Source organism: Recurvomyces mirabilis (assembly GCF_035927965.1).
Source record: "Recurvomyces mirabilis strain CCFEE 5264 chromosome Unknown scaffold_5, whole genome shotgun sequence".
Classification (NCBI taxonomy): domain Eukaryota; kingdom Fungi; phylum Ascomycota; class Dothideomycetes; order Mycosphaerellales; family Teratosphaeriaceae; genus Recurvomyces; species Recurvomyces mirabilis.
The window spans coordinates 34,281-49,613 of NW_027041939.1; the positions used below are offsets into that span (position 1 = coordinate 34,281).

General features: G+C 54.2%; 7 protein-coding genes across 7 annotated transcripts; 4 read left to right on the forward strand and 3 right to left on the reverse strand.

Moving 5' to 3' along the window:
- Nucleotides 1–1,037: 1,037 nt before the first annotated feature.
- LTS14_002324 (uncharacterized protein) lies at nt 1,038–3,428 on the forward strand (the record flags this gene model as incomplete). Its single annotated transcript, XM_064835030.1, has 1 exon — nt 1,038–3,428. One exon carries the CDS (start codon nt 1,038–1,040, stop codon nt 3,426–3,428), a length of 2,391 nt encoding a protein of 796 aa, XP_064696965.1.
- A 629-nt stretch (nt 3,429–4,057) lies between these two features.
- CCT6 (T-complex protein 1 subunit zeta) lies at nt 4,058–5,774 on the reverse strand (the record flags this gene model as incomplete). The annotated part of the gene is made up of 2 exons (XM_064835031.1): nt 4,058–4,299; nt 4,379–5,774. The coding sequence occupies 2 exons, from the start codon at nt 5,772–5,774 to the stop codon at nt 4,058–4,060; spliced, it is 1,638 nt and encodes a 545-aa protein (XP_064696966.1).
- A 273-nt stretch (nt 5,775–6,047) lies between these two features.
- Nucleotides 6,048–7,806, forward strand: nop56 (Nucleolar protein 56; the record flags this gene model as incomplete). Its single annotated transcript, XM_064835032.1, has 2 exons — nt 6,048–7,343; nt 7,408–7,806. The coding sequence occupies 2 exons, from the start codon at nt 6,048–6,050 to the stop codon at nt 7,804–7,806; spliced, it is 1,695 nt and encodes a 564-aa protein (XP_064696967.1).
- Nucleotides 7,807–9,069: 1,263 nt separating this feature from the next.
- Nucleotides 9,070–11,344, reverse strand: LTS14_002327 (uncharacterized protein; the record flags this gene model as incomplete). Its single annotated transcript, XM_064835033.1, has 2 exons — nt 9,070–9,871; nt 9,927–11,344. The coding sequence occupies 2 exons, from the start codon at nt 11,342–11,344 to the stop codon at nt 9,070–9,072; spliced, it is 2,220 nt and encodes a 739-aa protein (XP_064696968.1).
- Nucleotides 11,345–11,930: 586 nt separating this feature from the next.
- Nucleotides 11,931–12,851, forward strand: UNG1 (uracil DNA glycosylase; the record flags this gene model as incomplete). The annotated part of the gene is made up of 1 exon (XM_064835034.1): nt 11,931–12,851. The coding sequence occupies one exon, from the start codon at nt 11,931–11,933 to the stop codon at nt 12,849–12,851; it is 921 nt and encodes a 306-aa protein (XP_064696969.1).
- An 879-nt stretch (nt 12,852–13,730) lies between these two features.
- On the reverse strand, nt 13,731–14,174 carry ACU17 (Succinate dehydrogenase assembly factor 3, mitochondrial; the record flags this gene model as incomplete). The annotated part of the gene is made up of 1 exon (XM_064835035.1): nt 13,731–14,174. The coding sequence occupies one exon, from the start codon at nt 14,172–14,174 to the stop codon at nt 13,731–13,733; it is 444 nt and encodes a 147-aa protein (XP_064696970.1).
- A 388-nt stretch (nt 14,175–14,562) lies between these two features.
- Nucleotides 14,563–15,297, forward strand: MTQ2 (S-adenosylmethionine-dependent methyltransferase; the record flags this gene model as incomplete). Its single annotated transcript, XM_064835036.1, has 1 exon — nt 14,563–15,297. The coding sequence occupies one exon, from the start codon at nt 14,563–14,565 to the stop codon at nt 15,295–15,297; it is 735 nt and encodes a 244-aa protein (XP_064696971.1).
- Nucleotides 15,298–15,333: the final 36 nt, after the last annotated feature.

Genomic DNA, 15,333 nt, shown 5'->3' on the forward strand with positions numbered 1-15,333 from the left:
TGGTAAGCCTTCCGGAGTGTGGTCTTGCAGACCTTCTCAGTGCTCGACTGATTACACTACTTTGCGTGAAAATCTTGTCTCTTCCGTATCCTCTCGTCTGCTCGCGTCCTCTCACTGGCAAGGGTATGTCAATGTCCAGTCCGTGGGATCGAGATTCATGGCTGGTGCCGAATTGGGAGGAAGATATGTTGCAGCGTGTCCGCAGGCAATCGACGCATGCTCAGCACTTCACGGGTCGATGCTGGTATTTTCTTAGGACATATCGCAACTGTACTCAACGTGTACATTCATCCGCTCCCTTGAAGCAAATGCTGCGAGAGCAACTTGGACATCCTGAAATTCCAGCTTTCCTACCGATGCACGCACCACCAAATGACCATAGCACGATGCTCCTTCCTCTTAACCTCACCTTTACTTCGTCCTCGTCGTTTCGTACACTATCGTGGCTAGACACAAACTCATCTCAACACAGAGGCTCTGAAAAATGCGCAGACGATCGCGGTCGCGGTGAGAGCCCGAAGAATTCGGCGTCTCCAAAGCACATCGGACAGTTATGTCGCTTCGAGCCATCGCAGCCGTACGTGTAATTGCGAGACGCCGCACTACACCCAGACTTGTTGCCAAAGGTAATCTCCCAGATCATATTCACTTAATTTTGAGCTACGGTGTCCATTTTAGGTTTAGCTCTGTTCTGCTGCTGCCTAGACTCGTGACTCGTCTGCATGAGTCAGGCACAATCCTTCATCCATATACAAACAGGAGCTTCGAACAATTTCACATCTTCAACCACGATTTCAGACGCCCTTACATCTTCGTCCAACTTCCACTTTGGTCACAGACGTTGCCTCGCTCCATCGTCCCAAAGTCAGCAACACCGCCTCACCAGGTTCGTGGATCCCATCATTGCGATCACGGCCTGAGAACCCAGTCTGTTGTGCATTTCACCGTTGCAGTGGCTGGACAAGGCATTCTATCGCTAGGCAGAATTGGTTGCTCCAGCAAAGTCTGACTTGATAGAGTACACAAGCACCACAATCATGGAAAATCACAGCATGATCAACACGACCTTCCCCGTAGATCTACCAGAGCTGGCGGAGCTTACGCTCACAACCAAGGAGTTCGAGCGATACATTACAGCTCTGTTCCCAAGCACATTCGATCTCCCAGTGCATATAAAGGACGTAGAGTCTACTTCTACCAAACCTCTACAAGCGGAGAATACAGCGGAGACTTCTCGATTTATGGACGGCCTAAGCAGCTCCGCCGTACCATCCCTCGACAAGCATGACGGCAAGATGCCCACGGAGAATCGCGACGTCGCACATGCCGACTCTGGAAGTGCTTTAGTCGACCTGTTCCACGAACTCGAAGACGTGGTCTCTGGTGATCGGATGAAGCAGCTGCTCGATACTGCGTGGAAGGTTGACGCTACCGCCACTCTCAAAATCATCTGGAATGCTCGTTCCATCCATCTAGGCAAATCTAGCCGTAACACTTTCTACCGTGCCGTTGGCTGGCTCGCTGAGAATCATCCTCACACTTTACTCGGCAGCCTGCCTTGGCTCGTGCGTCCTCTCATTCAGAAGAAGGCTCCCAAGCCGGAGAAGGATGCAGCCAGCAAGGGTGAGGCGAGCGAACTCGTCCCTGCTGATGATGATGCGGATGAGTTCGAGATGGTCGAGGTCGAGCTGGACGGTCAGCCAAGCACTAAGAAGGTAAAATTGGATACACCCGAAGCGATTGCAGGCCTGGAGGAATTCGACGTCAAGTACGGCGTAGCTCACGGCTACTGGAAAGATCTGCTCAACATTCTCGCTCTCGCTGCCAACGACCAGCTGAAAGTCAATGGAGACCCTCGCAGTGTATTCAACGTGCCAAAGCCGACTGGCAAGCCTCACACTCGCGACTGGACCAAAGGCAAGAGGAAGATCCAAACCGCCGAGCGTCACGAACGTGTCATTGAGAAGCTCACAAACGATCTTTTCTACAAAGCTCTACACCTCACCATCGCTCGCCTCTTCGCCAATCAATTGAAAGCGGACTTAGCTCGTCTCGAATCCAACAACAAGTCCGATCGCAAACTCATCACACTTGCTGGTAAATGGGCTCCCAGCAACAAAGGCATGCACGACCAGTATACCTGTATCGCGACATCCATTGCAGAGCTGCTCTATCCATTCGACACCCTCTGTTCCGATCTCACCGTCGACCCTGGTGATCGTACACTCTATCTCAAGCACGCGAGACGGGCTTACCAGGTCAAAACGCTCTCCGTACTGCGCAAACACCTAGACATTGTCGAGACGAAGCTCACAAACAAGACGTACGAAGCCATCAAGTACGACCGTATCCCCTCCTTGGCGATGAAGCAATACACCCCCCTCTTCGCAGAGAAAGACTTCGATCGCTTCGACAAATACCTCGACAGCGTCGCAGAAGGCAAATCGAGCATCTCGGGCGCCACTCTGCTCCCCTCTACACTCGTGTCGGGCGTCGGGAAGGCAGCCCTGCCTACTATTCAACGAGGGGCAGGAACCAACGCCAAAACCATGGTGGAAGAGAAGATGCGCAATATCCGGATGAAATCCACGAACGGACAATGGAAGGCGCTAGTCCAGCGCATCAAAGACAACGGCACACTCGAGAGCTCGATCGCGGTCTGCGACGTCTCTGGCTCCATGACCTTTCCCCAATTCCCCGATCGTACTTGCCCCATGGACTCCGCAATCGGCCTCTCCCTTCTCATCGCCGAAGTGACCGCACAGCCCTTTGGCGGCCACTTCATCACCTTCTCAGCTGCGCCGCAGGTGTTGAAGGTGGGAGGCAGCACCGACAATCGCACATTCGAGGAGAAAGTCCAGTACATCCAATCCAGCGACTGGGGCATGAATACGGACTTCGTCGCCGTCTTCGAGAGACTCATCCTGCCCATGGCAATCGAGAAGAAGCTTACGCAAGAAGAAATGGTGAAGCAGGTCTTTGTGTTCAGCGACATGCAGTTCGATGCGGCCGACACCACCACGTCTCGCTGGAGCACTTCGTACGAGCGGATTCAGAAAAAGTACAAAGAGGCCGGGTACGAGATGCCGAAGCTCATCTTCTGGAACCTGGCAGGCGGACGCGCAGGATACCAAAATACCGGCACGTCGGGTAGTGACAGCAAGGATACAGCGCCGAAACCCGTGACAGCTGCGGAGGAGAACACGGCGTTGGTATCTGGGTATAGTCAGGGTCAACTGAAGATGTTTTTGGATAATGGGCAGTTCAAGGATGCCGAGGACGAAGAGGTGATTGAGGATGAAGAGGGGGAGGATGGGGATGAAGTAGTGGTTGGGAAGACGGTAAAGAAAGCGAGGCAGGATCCGTTGGCTATGGTGAGGAAGGCGATTAGTCATGAGGCTTACCGCATGCTGAAGGTGATGGATTGAGGGCGGGGGAGTGCTACGCGTTGTGATGATTAGCAAAGGCGTTGTGGATCGAGAATGACATTACGTTAATGAACCGGAGTGGCTGAAGCCAGCGGGCGGTCACGTGGAATTGCTGCTGCTACTTCTGCAGTCGTTGGCAATAGTGAGTAGATCAGGAGATGAAAACATGGTCGTTGACCTCCTTGAAACCATCATCTTGCACGTTCTACATGCGTGATGATGATGATGATCTTCAAAGGTGAATGGTGCTCTCGTGTTCAGTTCCCTCGCTCTGATGATCAATCACTATCTCGCAGCACGTGAGGAAAAAGGTAGTGCCCGAGATAGTAGCATTGCATTACACAGTGGCCTGAAGCAGAGGCGCTCGATCCATGAGAAGACGACGAGCACCCCACTGTCAACCATGCTAGTAATTGAGAGCAGATCGTACAGTACATGTAATTTCCTCGATCATGTCTACATACATTGTCGGGCGCGGGAACTTCCAACGGCCTGTGTCCATAGCTGCGCCCGGGAGCCATCACGGCCGCGACTCGACTCGAGCGTCCGCATGCGCCCTCTCATACGTGCGAACAAGCCTTAGATCTCATGATGTCCCCGCACCATCAACTCCCCATCCGAAAACCTCCTCATTCGCCTTCGTCGCCACCACCACCACCCCCAGGCGGCCCGCTCTTCCCCATCTGCCTCGCCTTGAGCATCTCATCACACAACAACAAATTCGACGAAATCCCCGTCGCACTCGCGATCGAATTCCTCAACACGCGGAAACTATCATACACCCCCACTTGAACAGGATCCATCGGTTCGCCGAGCGCGAGGTCCAGACCGGCGATGTGGCCTTCGCGGTGGGCGTCTTGGAGGGTGGCGACTAGAAATTATCATCATCGGATTAGTTCGTGAGGACTTTTCTTCCCGAGGAAATGGGGAGAGGGGGGCGGAATACGTACGACAATCCTGGATATCATGCCCACTATTCGCCGCCAGCGTCTTAGGGATAACCAACAACGCGTCCGCAAAAGCCATCACCCCCCACTTCGCCTTCCCCTTGACCGACTTCTGAAACTCATCGGAATTCAACCTCGCCGCGCAGGCGACCTGAAAGGCCCCACCACCAGGGACCACACTCCCATCGACAATCATATTATACACGGACCTCAACCCATCGCGGACCGCATCCTTGATCTGACTGATAGTGTGAGGGTTGGGACCCTTGATGAGTAAAGTGACGGATTTCGGCTCCTTGACTTCTTCAATGAATGTATATTTCTCCTCGCCGAGTTGGTGCTCATAGACATGGCCAGCCCAACCGAGGACTTCGGGACGGAGGTCCTCGACAGAGTTCTGTGCGATGCCGCCGACGATGAGTTGGAGGCGTTCCATATTCCTTCTTTTCGCGCGGCGGAGGGCGAAGATGCCGTTTTTAACCAAGACGTCGAGGGATAACGGGTCGATACCTTTCTGGTTGACGATGACGAAACCCTTTTTGGGGTCGTCGCCGCAGACTTCCTTTTTCAGTTCGACGATCTTGCGTAACTTTTCGTCCACGAAGCGCCGTTCGGATTCGACGAGTTTTTCTCGCTGCTCGGCGGAGTTGTAGTAGAAGCCGCTGTTGATTTCGCTCTTCTCGTACTCCAGGCTGACGTTCAGGGTGAGGATATGAGCGTTCTTGACATCTTTGGGCATATCGGGATGTCTCGCTCCGTGGTCCAGTGCCAGGCCACGGATAAGTTGTGTGTCGGCTGCTGTGCGATGCTGCATGGTCATGATCTCGACCATGTGCAGATCCGGTTTCGCCGGAGCCTGGTAGATGGCCAAGACTGCGTCGACGATGGAAGGAGTGAGCTGTTCGGCGAGGGTGGGGTTGATCTTGGTGGAGAGGGATGTTCGGGCGACGGAGAGAAGGAGCTCCCGGTCGACGTCACGTGGGAGCTTGAACTCGTCCAGGAAGCGCAGGGCTTCGTTCTTGGCGAGTTCATAGCCGTCGGTGATGACTCGTGGGTGGAGTCCCTCGTGGATGTATCGATCGGCTTGTTTGAGCAGTTCTCCCACCATCAACACCACACTCGTTGTGCCATCGCCGGTGATCTCGTCCTGTGCTGTTGCTGCTCGGGCGATCATGACGGCGGTGGGGTTCTGGATCTGCATCTCTTTCAATAGCACCGAGCCATCTTTGGTCAATTTGATCTGGCCACTACCATCCACCAACATCTTCAGTGTGCCTGTCGGCCCCAGATTACTAGCCAACACATCTTGTAGACCCTCTCCGGCAGAAATGTTCACTCGCAACGCCTCTCCCCGCCGTCTCGACTCTGCTTTCGGATTCAGTAATTGGGCTGCCGACATCTTATTCAAATTTGGTCGGGTGTTTTGTTATAGTCAGTCAATTCGCACCAGCGATACTTCAGTGTCGCGTTTGCGCGTCGTGCCTCTGCAGGGAAATCTTGACCAGCTTTGACGGAAGCATTCCGCTCACGCAACATTTTCTTGCCGCGACGAAGCAGAGGTCCAATTCATGCACCACTGCACCCAAATCTCTCACACACCCCCTCAGCATGATGCGATAGTCGACATATCACAAGCAGCACACCCTAGGATAATATCATCATTCTCACAGCCATGTCGACAGTGGATTACCTGCTCCACGAGAGCTCGGTGGGCTATGCCGTCTTCGCCGTGCGCATGCAAGGCGACACGGTGGGAGCTCGGCAGAAGGAGGTGCAAGATGGCCACGCAGACCTAGCCAAATTCGGCAAGATGGTCTCGCTCGTCTCCTTTGCTCCCTTCCAAGGCGCGGGCCAGGCGCTGCAGAATGCGAATGATGTCTCCGAGGGCATCATGTCCGAGTACTTACAGACGGTGCTGGAGAGTAACTTACCCAAGGCGGGGAAGAAGGAGAAGAAGAAGACGACGTTGGGGGTGACGGATAAGAACTTGGCGGGGAGCATTAAAGGCGCTTTCCCTGGCATCGAGTGCGAGACGGGCGAGACGAGCGAGTTGGTAGCGGACTTGCTGCGAGGACTCCGTCTACATGCCGAGAAGCTGCTCAAGGGACTCCAAACAGGCGACATCTCCCGCGCCCAGCTCGGTCTCGGCCACGCCTACAGCCGCGCCAAGGTAAAGTTCAGCGTGCAGAAGAACGACAACCACATCATCCAGGCCATTGCCACCATCGACCATCTCGACAAGGCCGTCAACACCTTCTCCATGCGCGTCCGAGAATGGTACTCCTGGCACTTCCCCGAACTCATCAAGATCGTCAGCGAGAACCACAAGTACGCCCGCTGCGCCCTCTTCATCGGCGACAAGAAGACCCTTTCCGAGTACAGCCTCCACGAACTCGCCGCACACGTCGACGATGACGAGAGTATCGCTCGCGCCATCATCGAGGCCGCCCGCGTCTCCATGGGCCAAGACATTTCCGAAACCGACATGGAGAACGTCATGACCTTTGCCAAACGTACCGTCTCCCTCCACGCCTACCGTAAATCCCTCGGCAACTACCTCGTAGCCAAAATGGGCGTCGTTGCCCCCAACCTCGCGGCCCTCATCGGTGAGACTGTCGGCGCACGACTCATCTCCCACGCCGGCTCCCTCACGAACCTGGCCAAGTACCCGGCCTCGACCGTCCAGATCCTCGGTGCCGAGAAGGCGCTGTTCAGAGCACTCAAGACCAAGGGTAACACTCCCAAATACGGCCTCATCTACCACAGCAGCTTCATCGGCCGCGCGGGTCTGAAGAACAAGGGCAGGATTTCCCGTTTCTTGGCCAATAAGGCGAGTATTGCAAGCCGAATCGACAATTTCAGTATGCAACCATCGAGGAAATTCGGCGAGGCGCTCAAGGAACAGGTGGAGGAGCGGCTACGGTTTTATGCCGAAGGTGTTAACCCGACCAAGAATTCCGTCGCTATGGTGAGTAGATACGAACACAAAAATAAACTTGGATGACGGGCAGGTACTGACTTTTTCTTTGTAGCAAGCAGCAATGGACGCCACATTATCGAGCATCAACGTCGAAGACCCCACTAACGCGGGGGCCGAAGACGCACTCGCCGCTCCAGGCGTGACAGCCGAAGCGACAGAGCAGAAGAAGCGCAAGGCGAAGAAGTCCAAGTCCAAGTCTGCTGATGCGGATGCGGATGTGGATATGGCTGACATCGACGCCGACACAGCGGCTGACGCCAAGGCGGCGAAGAAAGCTAAGAAGGAAAGGCGGAAGAGCGGCGAGGATGGGGATGTCGAGGAGGCTGAAGAGAAAGTGGAGAAGAAGCTGAAGAAGGAGAAGAAGGAGAAGAGGAAGAGTGAGGTTTTGACTGAGGGGACGGTGCCGGAGGAGCAGATCAAGACGAAGAAGAAGAAGAGTAAGAGCGAGTAGGAAGCTGTTCAGTCGCTCTAGTTGATGTGTGAGGAACGGATGGGGTGATGAGGCGATTTCTTTCTTTTTCGGGTTTGGCTTCCGGCGTTAGGGATGAGGATGAGGATGGGGTGTGTGAGGCGTTCCGTCCGCGCGAGGCTTGATCATGGGGCTGTGTATGGCGGATGGCTGTACGTATATCATCTCTATCCACAATATACGATTTCGCCGTCCTAGCACTCAACGCCGCTCAATTCATGCCAGAAACCCACGTGGGGGGGTTGCAGGGTCAGGCTCGTTTCGCAGAGTGAGCCGTGTGTATGCCGAGTCCAGTCCACCTGGCTCTCTGCGCTGGCGGACCAGGGGTATTGTGTGGTAAAGTATGCACCCTTCTTTGCTACACTCGACGCCTTGGAGCAAGAGCGCGAGCGCTGTAATGCGCAAATATATATATATATACATACGTGAACGCCACCCAGTCTCGGAGACGTCATGTATGTGCTGACAAGGACACCACTCGACGACTGTGCCCAATGACATCGACTATTTTACGGTCCGAAAAGGAAAAGGAAAAAGTGCATCTGCTTAAACAGACCCTGCCAACGTCATGCTATGCCGGTGTTCCCCCCTTTGCTGAACATGACGAGAACATTGCACCTTCAGCATCTCGCCACCAAAAGCTACGGGAACTTGGCTCAGTATGACGCGTGAAGTTCCCACGGCGAAAACGCTCAGGACGTAAGGGGCTCCTCTCTCGTGTCCAAACTTCAAGCAGCTCATTACCGCAGCTTTCTAGATAGTGACGTCCGACTGTGCTGCGTTGGCGAACGACGCAATGGGGGTTGAGGAGACGGCTGTGGTGTATGTACGCTGAGATATATTTCACGGTCTGTTTTCGAAGCAAAGGGCGTGGGGTTGATGGCTTGGGAGAATTTATGTTTTATTTTGGGGGTGGAAGGGGAGAGGACGAAGGCATGGCGGGTTCAGGATGTACTGGCTCATGCTGATCTGAGGGGGGGGGGTGGTTGGAGGGGGATCTGAGGGACGGAGTGGACGGGTGGTACTTTGTTTTCGGGGCTTGTGGGGTGGAGAGGGAAAGGCTTGGTTGGGTTTGCTAAAGGATCGCAGGATTTGTTCGTAAGGGGTTCAAGTCGAGTCGACGGTGTGCGCTGATGCTGACCTGTGACACGTTCAATGGAAGAGTCGAAGAATGTATGCTGGGAAGAAGCATGTTGGGTGTGTGTTGCGCAGTGCGGGCGCTAATATCTCTCGAGATATCTGATATCAATGATAGATGACACCATCAACAAGCGGCGAGACCTCCTTGCTAGAAAAGCCAACCCTCAAACCCGCGCTACCGACAAGCTCGCCCGCAGTCTCCCACTCTCCGTAATCGTACCGCAGATCCCTTTCCTCTCTTCCTCGCCCAATAACTCCATACTGCAACGCCAGCTTCGCCATGTCCCTATCACCGCCATGACACGCCGCAGCGATAGCCACAGAACAGGACCCCGCAGCCGGCATTCCCGGGTCGAGTTTCCTCAGAGACATAGCTACCAGAACGATCGTCAAGAACAGACCCACGACGCTCGCGAGCAGAGTCGCCAGGGTAGAGTACCCGCAAGCGTTAATTGCGCGATCGGGGACTTCTTTGCCGTTGTTGTCGTAGGTGGAGACTTGCAAGAGGAAGATACTCCGCGAAGTAAGCCAGTGCAGGACCGCCATACAAGCCATCAGCGGTAAGCTGTAATAGTATGGGACGTTAAGCCAATATGTGCCTCGCTGTTTTCCCTCCGGTCTACTAACGCGAAGGGCCTGACGCTTACTAGCGAAGCGGCAATATTCGAGGGTCAAGAGGATACCCGTGAGCACGCTGTTGTAGAAGACGTAGATGAAGCTTATGATCAGTTGCGGCAAATTGGCCAGCAAGACGTTGGCTATGAGTGACTGGCCGAGGCTTAAGGTGACCATATTGAAGGGACTCGCTTGGCCAAGGCCTTGACTAGTGATACTTTTGTCGTTGGAGTAGCTGTTGCTGATACCGGAGCCGAGGAGGGAGAAACTGGTGATGAGGGCGATGATGCATCTTAAGTTGTGTCAGTGTTCGACAGGAGATCTGGCAGCAGATGATTGAGTCTTACAGGATAATGCAGATAGCATATTGACATGCGCCTACGCCTCTGCCGGCTCTTCTACGTTGCCGTTTGAACGCCACCGGCTGGTAGAATCCCGCCCGACTCTGCGTCTTCCACGAATGCATGTGTTGATAGTTTCCACGGCTTTGACCATCTTGCCAGTTTTCGTCCTCCCAGACTTGCTTGGCTGACAGCGCACCATGGCCCTTAGTCAGCTTGTCCGGCCTGCCCAAGAACGAGGCGATCGCATCTCCGACAGTCGTGATGGGTTCTGCATCGCTGTAGGCCGTCATGGCTATGCAGATGAATTTCACAGCATTGAAAATGATGACGACTATGAGCAGAGGCGTTGCGAGTTGGACTGTGCACTGCGCTGGAAATGGTTCGGCGAGACAGTATTGAATAGGGGCATCGAATGTAGTACAATTGCCAGTCCACAGTGACGAGCATCGGCTCGCGCCTCGAATCGTCCAAGTGTCTGCTTTTGAGATCAGGGCGGCGACGTTGCAAGGTGGTGGGGTGAGACTTGAGGAGCTCGCGGTGGCGTTGCAGGCCCACATCAAGTCAGCATCCTTGGAGGGATGGTGCTCGAAAGAGGTGATATATGTGTCGTTCAGAGTAATATTCGTTACGAGGAGGACGTTCCGCCAATCAGACTCGAACATATTCTGTGCGTACGCTCGCAAGCATGCAGCGTTGTCCAGCTTCGTGAGGTTCTTTACGACCGCTTCTTGTTGAATGGCGTGTAGCTGCCCAAGATTCACATTCGTGCTTTCCCCGGTGTAGATGGAAGACGGGTAGTTCAGGCCCGCCACTCTCGACTCGTTCCACCAGCCGCCACTCTCGAAGGACTCAGTGACCAGAGAAGCCTGGTAGTCATTGGCCGACAGAGTGGAAAAGACCACGGAGTTGTAGAACAGATGGAGTGGGATTGAGCTGCACGCTACAAGCCACCACATAGCATGGCGTCGCCGGGACACGTACCACAGGTTGCGCATGCTTTGTATGCCGACATCTACGTACTTGGTTGCAGCGTGCGCAGCCTCGATATCGGATCTCGTCGGCGCACATAGAAGTTGGGCGCAAGTGTTGCTGGCGCTAAGCAAAATCGTGCTGAGGATATTGATGGCCAGATCCGCCCAGAGTGTGATCTGTCGTGTTCGTTCACAGGAACCGGTGAACAGTGTCGTTGCACCATTGTGGTTCGCTCGGTGAGTCCGAGTCGTCCAGACTAGTATCGCCACGTTCGCACATAATACCAAGAGCGCAGCCAGGGCTCCGAAGGATATCGTAGTTCGCCATTTGCTCCGTGGCGTTTTGGCTCTATACGATACTCCATCCAGTGGCGGTTCTTCTACCTCGAAAGGATGGATGAGCGATCTCTGTGCGATGTCGGTCGTCTTTTGTCTGGTGAATGTATCCATGAGAAATCCAGCTAGTAGAGTAAGGCTATTGGTATTGTCTTAGGTCGATCTTAAGCTTACAGTCCTTGGTCGTCCAGTATGAGCATTACGAGCAGGAAGAGGACTCGCGGAAGAACGCAGAATTGGGGATCCTATACCTCTCTATGCAGAGGTTTAGTCAAATCTAGGAGACATGCTGCTCTCATGAAGACCTGTAGGAGTGCATCTATATCGTGATTGCAAGCGTTTCGTCGACTCGATGCGCTGTTGGTGGCGTTGAAGGATTTGGGGCCAATACTCAGCCACAGTGCGACCGGTCTGGCTGGAGGCCATCATGCAACAGGAGAGTCTATCGACCTTATCAAGGAGTATGATCGTATATGGTCGACGGTGTGGTCATATCGTCCACGCGGAATGATTATCGTCTAATAAAGAAAAATCAAGTCTTTGTAGGTATCGTGGGTCGTGTGATTGAGAAGTAGGGATGCTTACAATTTCGCCCAAGCTTCGAACGCGCTGCGTCATTATTTCAACGCGTAACTTCGCGTCTTCTATATTCGACTTCCGATCAACACCAACAAGACTATCATCCACCTGTACGGGAAAAATGTCTCTCAAACGTAAAGCCGTCGACCTTGCCGCGGACGCAGCAAAGAAGCCCAAAGCCGAAAAGGCCATAACATCCTTCTTCACCCAACCCAAACCCAAACCCGCTTCATCAAACCCAGAGGCAGAGATCAAGCCGACCACCTTTGACAAGACTGCCTGGCTATCCAAACTCACCCCGGAGCAAACGGACCTCCTCCAACTCGAGATCAACACTCTCCATGACTCCTGGCTAGCAGCCCTGCACAACGAACTAACCACCCCAGACTTCCTCTCCCTCAAACGCTTCCTGGCCGCGGAAAAAGAAAAAGGATCCAAAGTCTTCCCGCCCCCCGAAGACATCTACTCCTGGTCCCGCCACACGCCCCTCCCCAATGTCAAAGCCGTCATCCTCGGCCAAGACCCCTACCACAACATAAACCAAGCCCACGGCCTCTGCTTTTCCGTCCGCCCACCCACGCCCGCCCCACCAAGTCTAAAGAACATCTACACGGCAATCAAAAAAGACTACCCAGACTTCAAACCCCCACCCAAAAACGGTGGACTCCTAACCCCATGGGCTGACCGCGGCGTCCTAATGCTCAACACCTGCCTCACGGTCCGCGCGCACGAAGCAAACAGCCACAGCAAGAAAGGCTGGGAGAAATTTACGCAGAAGGTCATCGATACCGTGGCCGCGAAACGGACGAGTGGAGTCGTATTCCTGGCTTGGGGGAAACCGGCTCAGGATAGGTGTGCGAAGATTAATGGGACGAAACATTTGGTGTTGAAGAGTGTGCATCCCAGTCCGCTGAGTGCGGCGAGAGGGTGGTTCGAGTGTGGGCATTTTCGGAAGGCGAATGAGTGGTTGGAGGGGCGGTATGGGAAGGAGGGGGTGATTAATTGGGATTTGGATGTTAAGCCGGAGGAGGTGGGTGTGTGAGGGTTTTTGGGAGATGGAGTGTGTAGCATATGTAATCGGTAGGGACGTTTGGTGGAAGCGGATGGGCGCGTTTCGGGAAGAAGGAAAGATGTTGGCAGTACGAAATGCTGGCATGCTGATTGATAGTCGTGCCGCGACTGTATTGACTCGTATTTTAGCAGATTATGTGTACAGACCGTCAAGCATCTCACAGACCCTGACACCCCCACATCCCTCCTGTCCTTTTTCCGTACCGGACACTTGACCAAGGAACAACTCACATAACAGCACAACAAGCAACCTCAACCCCCAACCCACTACCTCTCGCCGGCCCTGCACCAAATTTGATCCCCACCCTCGTAACCCTACAGACTCGTCTCCATCGCATGTCATACCCCTTCTCGCCAGCCTCGCACGCCGGACATCTTCCAGGATTCGCTCGACGACATGGCAGCCGAGGCACGGGAGCATGACCGTGCGGTGGATGGGAGGAGAAGTCGGGACAGGTGAGGAGGTTCATATCTGGGGCGCAGGGGCTGTCGAGTTGAAGCCTGCAAAGGCATTAGCAATTGAAGCGGGAGTCGTGATCGCGAGGGAGATATGTACCAGTTGTGGTTGCAGGAGTAGCCTTTCCAGAATGTCGTGCGACACATCTTCGCTCTGTGGCGGCCTCTGTGGTATAAGCGTGCTCCTGAACTCGTTCGTGAATGTCGAAGATGCTGTCGGTGTCGCTCGTCATGGCGTGAAGTCAAGATTTGCTTCCTTGGCTCGATTGCTGTTGCTGGCCTGACCTCGCCATGTGCTCTTCTGCCACGCGCTCCGTGCCGAGCACGTGGCTACGCTTGCCGGTGTGCAAGAGACACAGTCAATGGAGTAGATCATCATGTGATATCACCGCCTTCACTCCTTCTCCGGCGGCGGAGGCGGCGTATGGGGCTTGTACTCGGGATCATTCTCCTCCAACTCCTGCTGACGAATAGCCAGCATAAGCTCATACATCTGCCCAATCTGCTCATCACTCATCTTACCCACCTTCCCTTCCTCCATCTTGTCCCCCCTCCAATTGTTCCCCTCCACTTTCTGCGCATACAACTGCCATTCCGTCAGAAACCCGACGATATGCACCGGGTTGTCCGTATCCCGGTGAGCGCGAAACTCGGCCTTGATGTATTCGTCTCCCAGAAGACGCATCTCCTGCGGCAGGTATTTGCGATGGGCGCGGAGGAGACGGCGGTAGAGGGGGATGGGGGGGAGGAGTGCGAGGGGAGCGGTCCGGAGAGGGGAGGAGGTGGTGGAGCCGAGGGAAGAGGCTGTGGCGAGGCGGCGGGAAGTGTGCCGGAACATCTTTCGAGGGGAGTACTATGGGCTGAAGGTATTAGTATACAAGGAGAACTTGGTTGTGTAAATAAAAGGTGCTCGAGCATTGGCGAGAACCAAAAGTCTGGACTTTGATGCCGTCATCTCGCGATTTCGACAGTCTGTGCACAAAACTACACTTCGACAATGATCAAGCCATGTAGCAATATCTACTGTTAAATTATGGTGTCAAGTTATAATCATATGTTGAGTATCTCGTGGCGTTTCGGGTGAGGTCTTGAATGCTCGCTGGCACGAAGAATGATGGTGCTGGAGCCGTGCTCCACCTAGTCAACACCCATGACTTAAACCTCTGATCATTAAAGGAACTCAAACTGTGCTACCCCCCCGCACCGGCCGTCTTGCCTTGATCACCATGCTACCAACCCCGTCGACCTCACACGTCAACTACGACCAGATCTACGAACCAGCCGAGGACTCCTACCTCCTCCTCGACACCCTCTCTTCAGCCTCCGAATCGACTTTCCTCAAATTCCGCTTCCCTTTCACAACCCCTTCGCCTCTAGTTCTCGAAGTAGGCGTCGGCTCCGGCGTCGTCCTAGCCTTCGCTACAGCAAACGCCAAGCACATCTTTGGCCGTTCCGACATCCTAGCCTTAGGCACAGATGCTAACGAACATGCTTGTCGAGCCGCCGCTCACACAGTCCGAGGAGCCGCGACCGAGCATACCAGATCCGTGAAGCCAGCGGGAATATTCGGAGATTGCGTAGTCGGTGACCTCGCCACTTCACTTCGCCAACAAAACGTGGATGTCTTGATCTTCAATCCTCCATACGTGCCCACCGAGACACTCCCCAGTCTCTCTTCTGCCACCCAGGACAAATTCGAGCAGGACTCCCATCTACTGTCTTTATCGTACGCCGGTGGCCACGACGGCATGGAAACTACAAATCGTCTGTTGGCCGACCTTCCGACAGTACTCAGCGAGCGCGGTGTAGCGTATATTCTGCTTTGTAATCAGAATAGACCCGAAGTTGTGATTGCCGGTATCCTCGCTCGGCCTGGCGGTTGGAGAGCCAAGATCGTGGGATCCAGTGGCAAGACAGGTGGATGGGAGAAATTGTGTGTCATCCGCATCTGGCGGCCTTGAGACGCAACAGTCCTGCGAGATGGCTAAAGCATCATA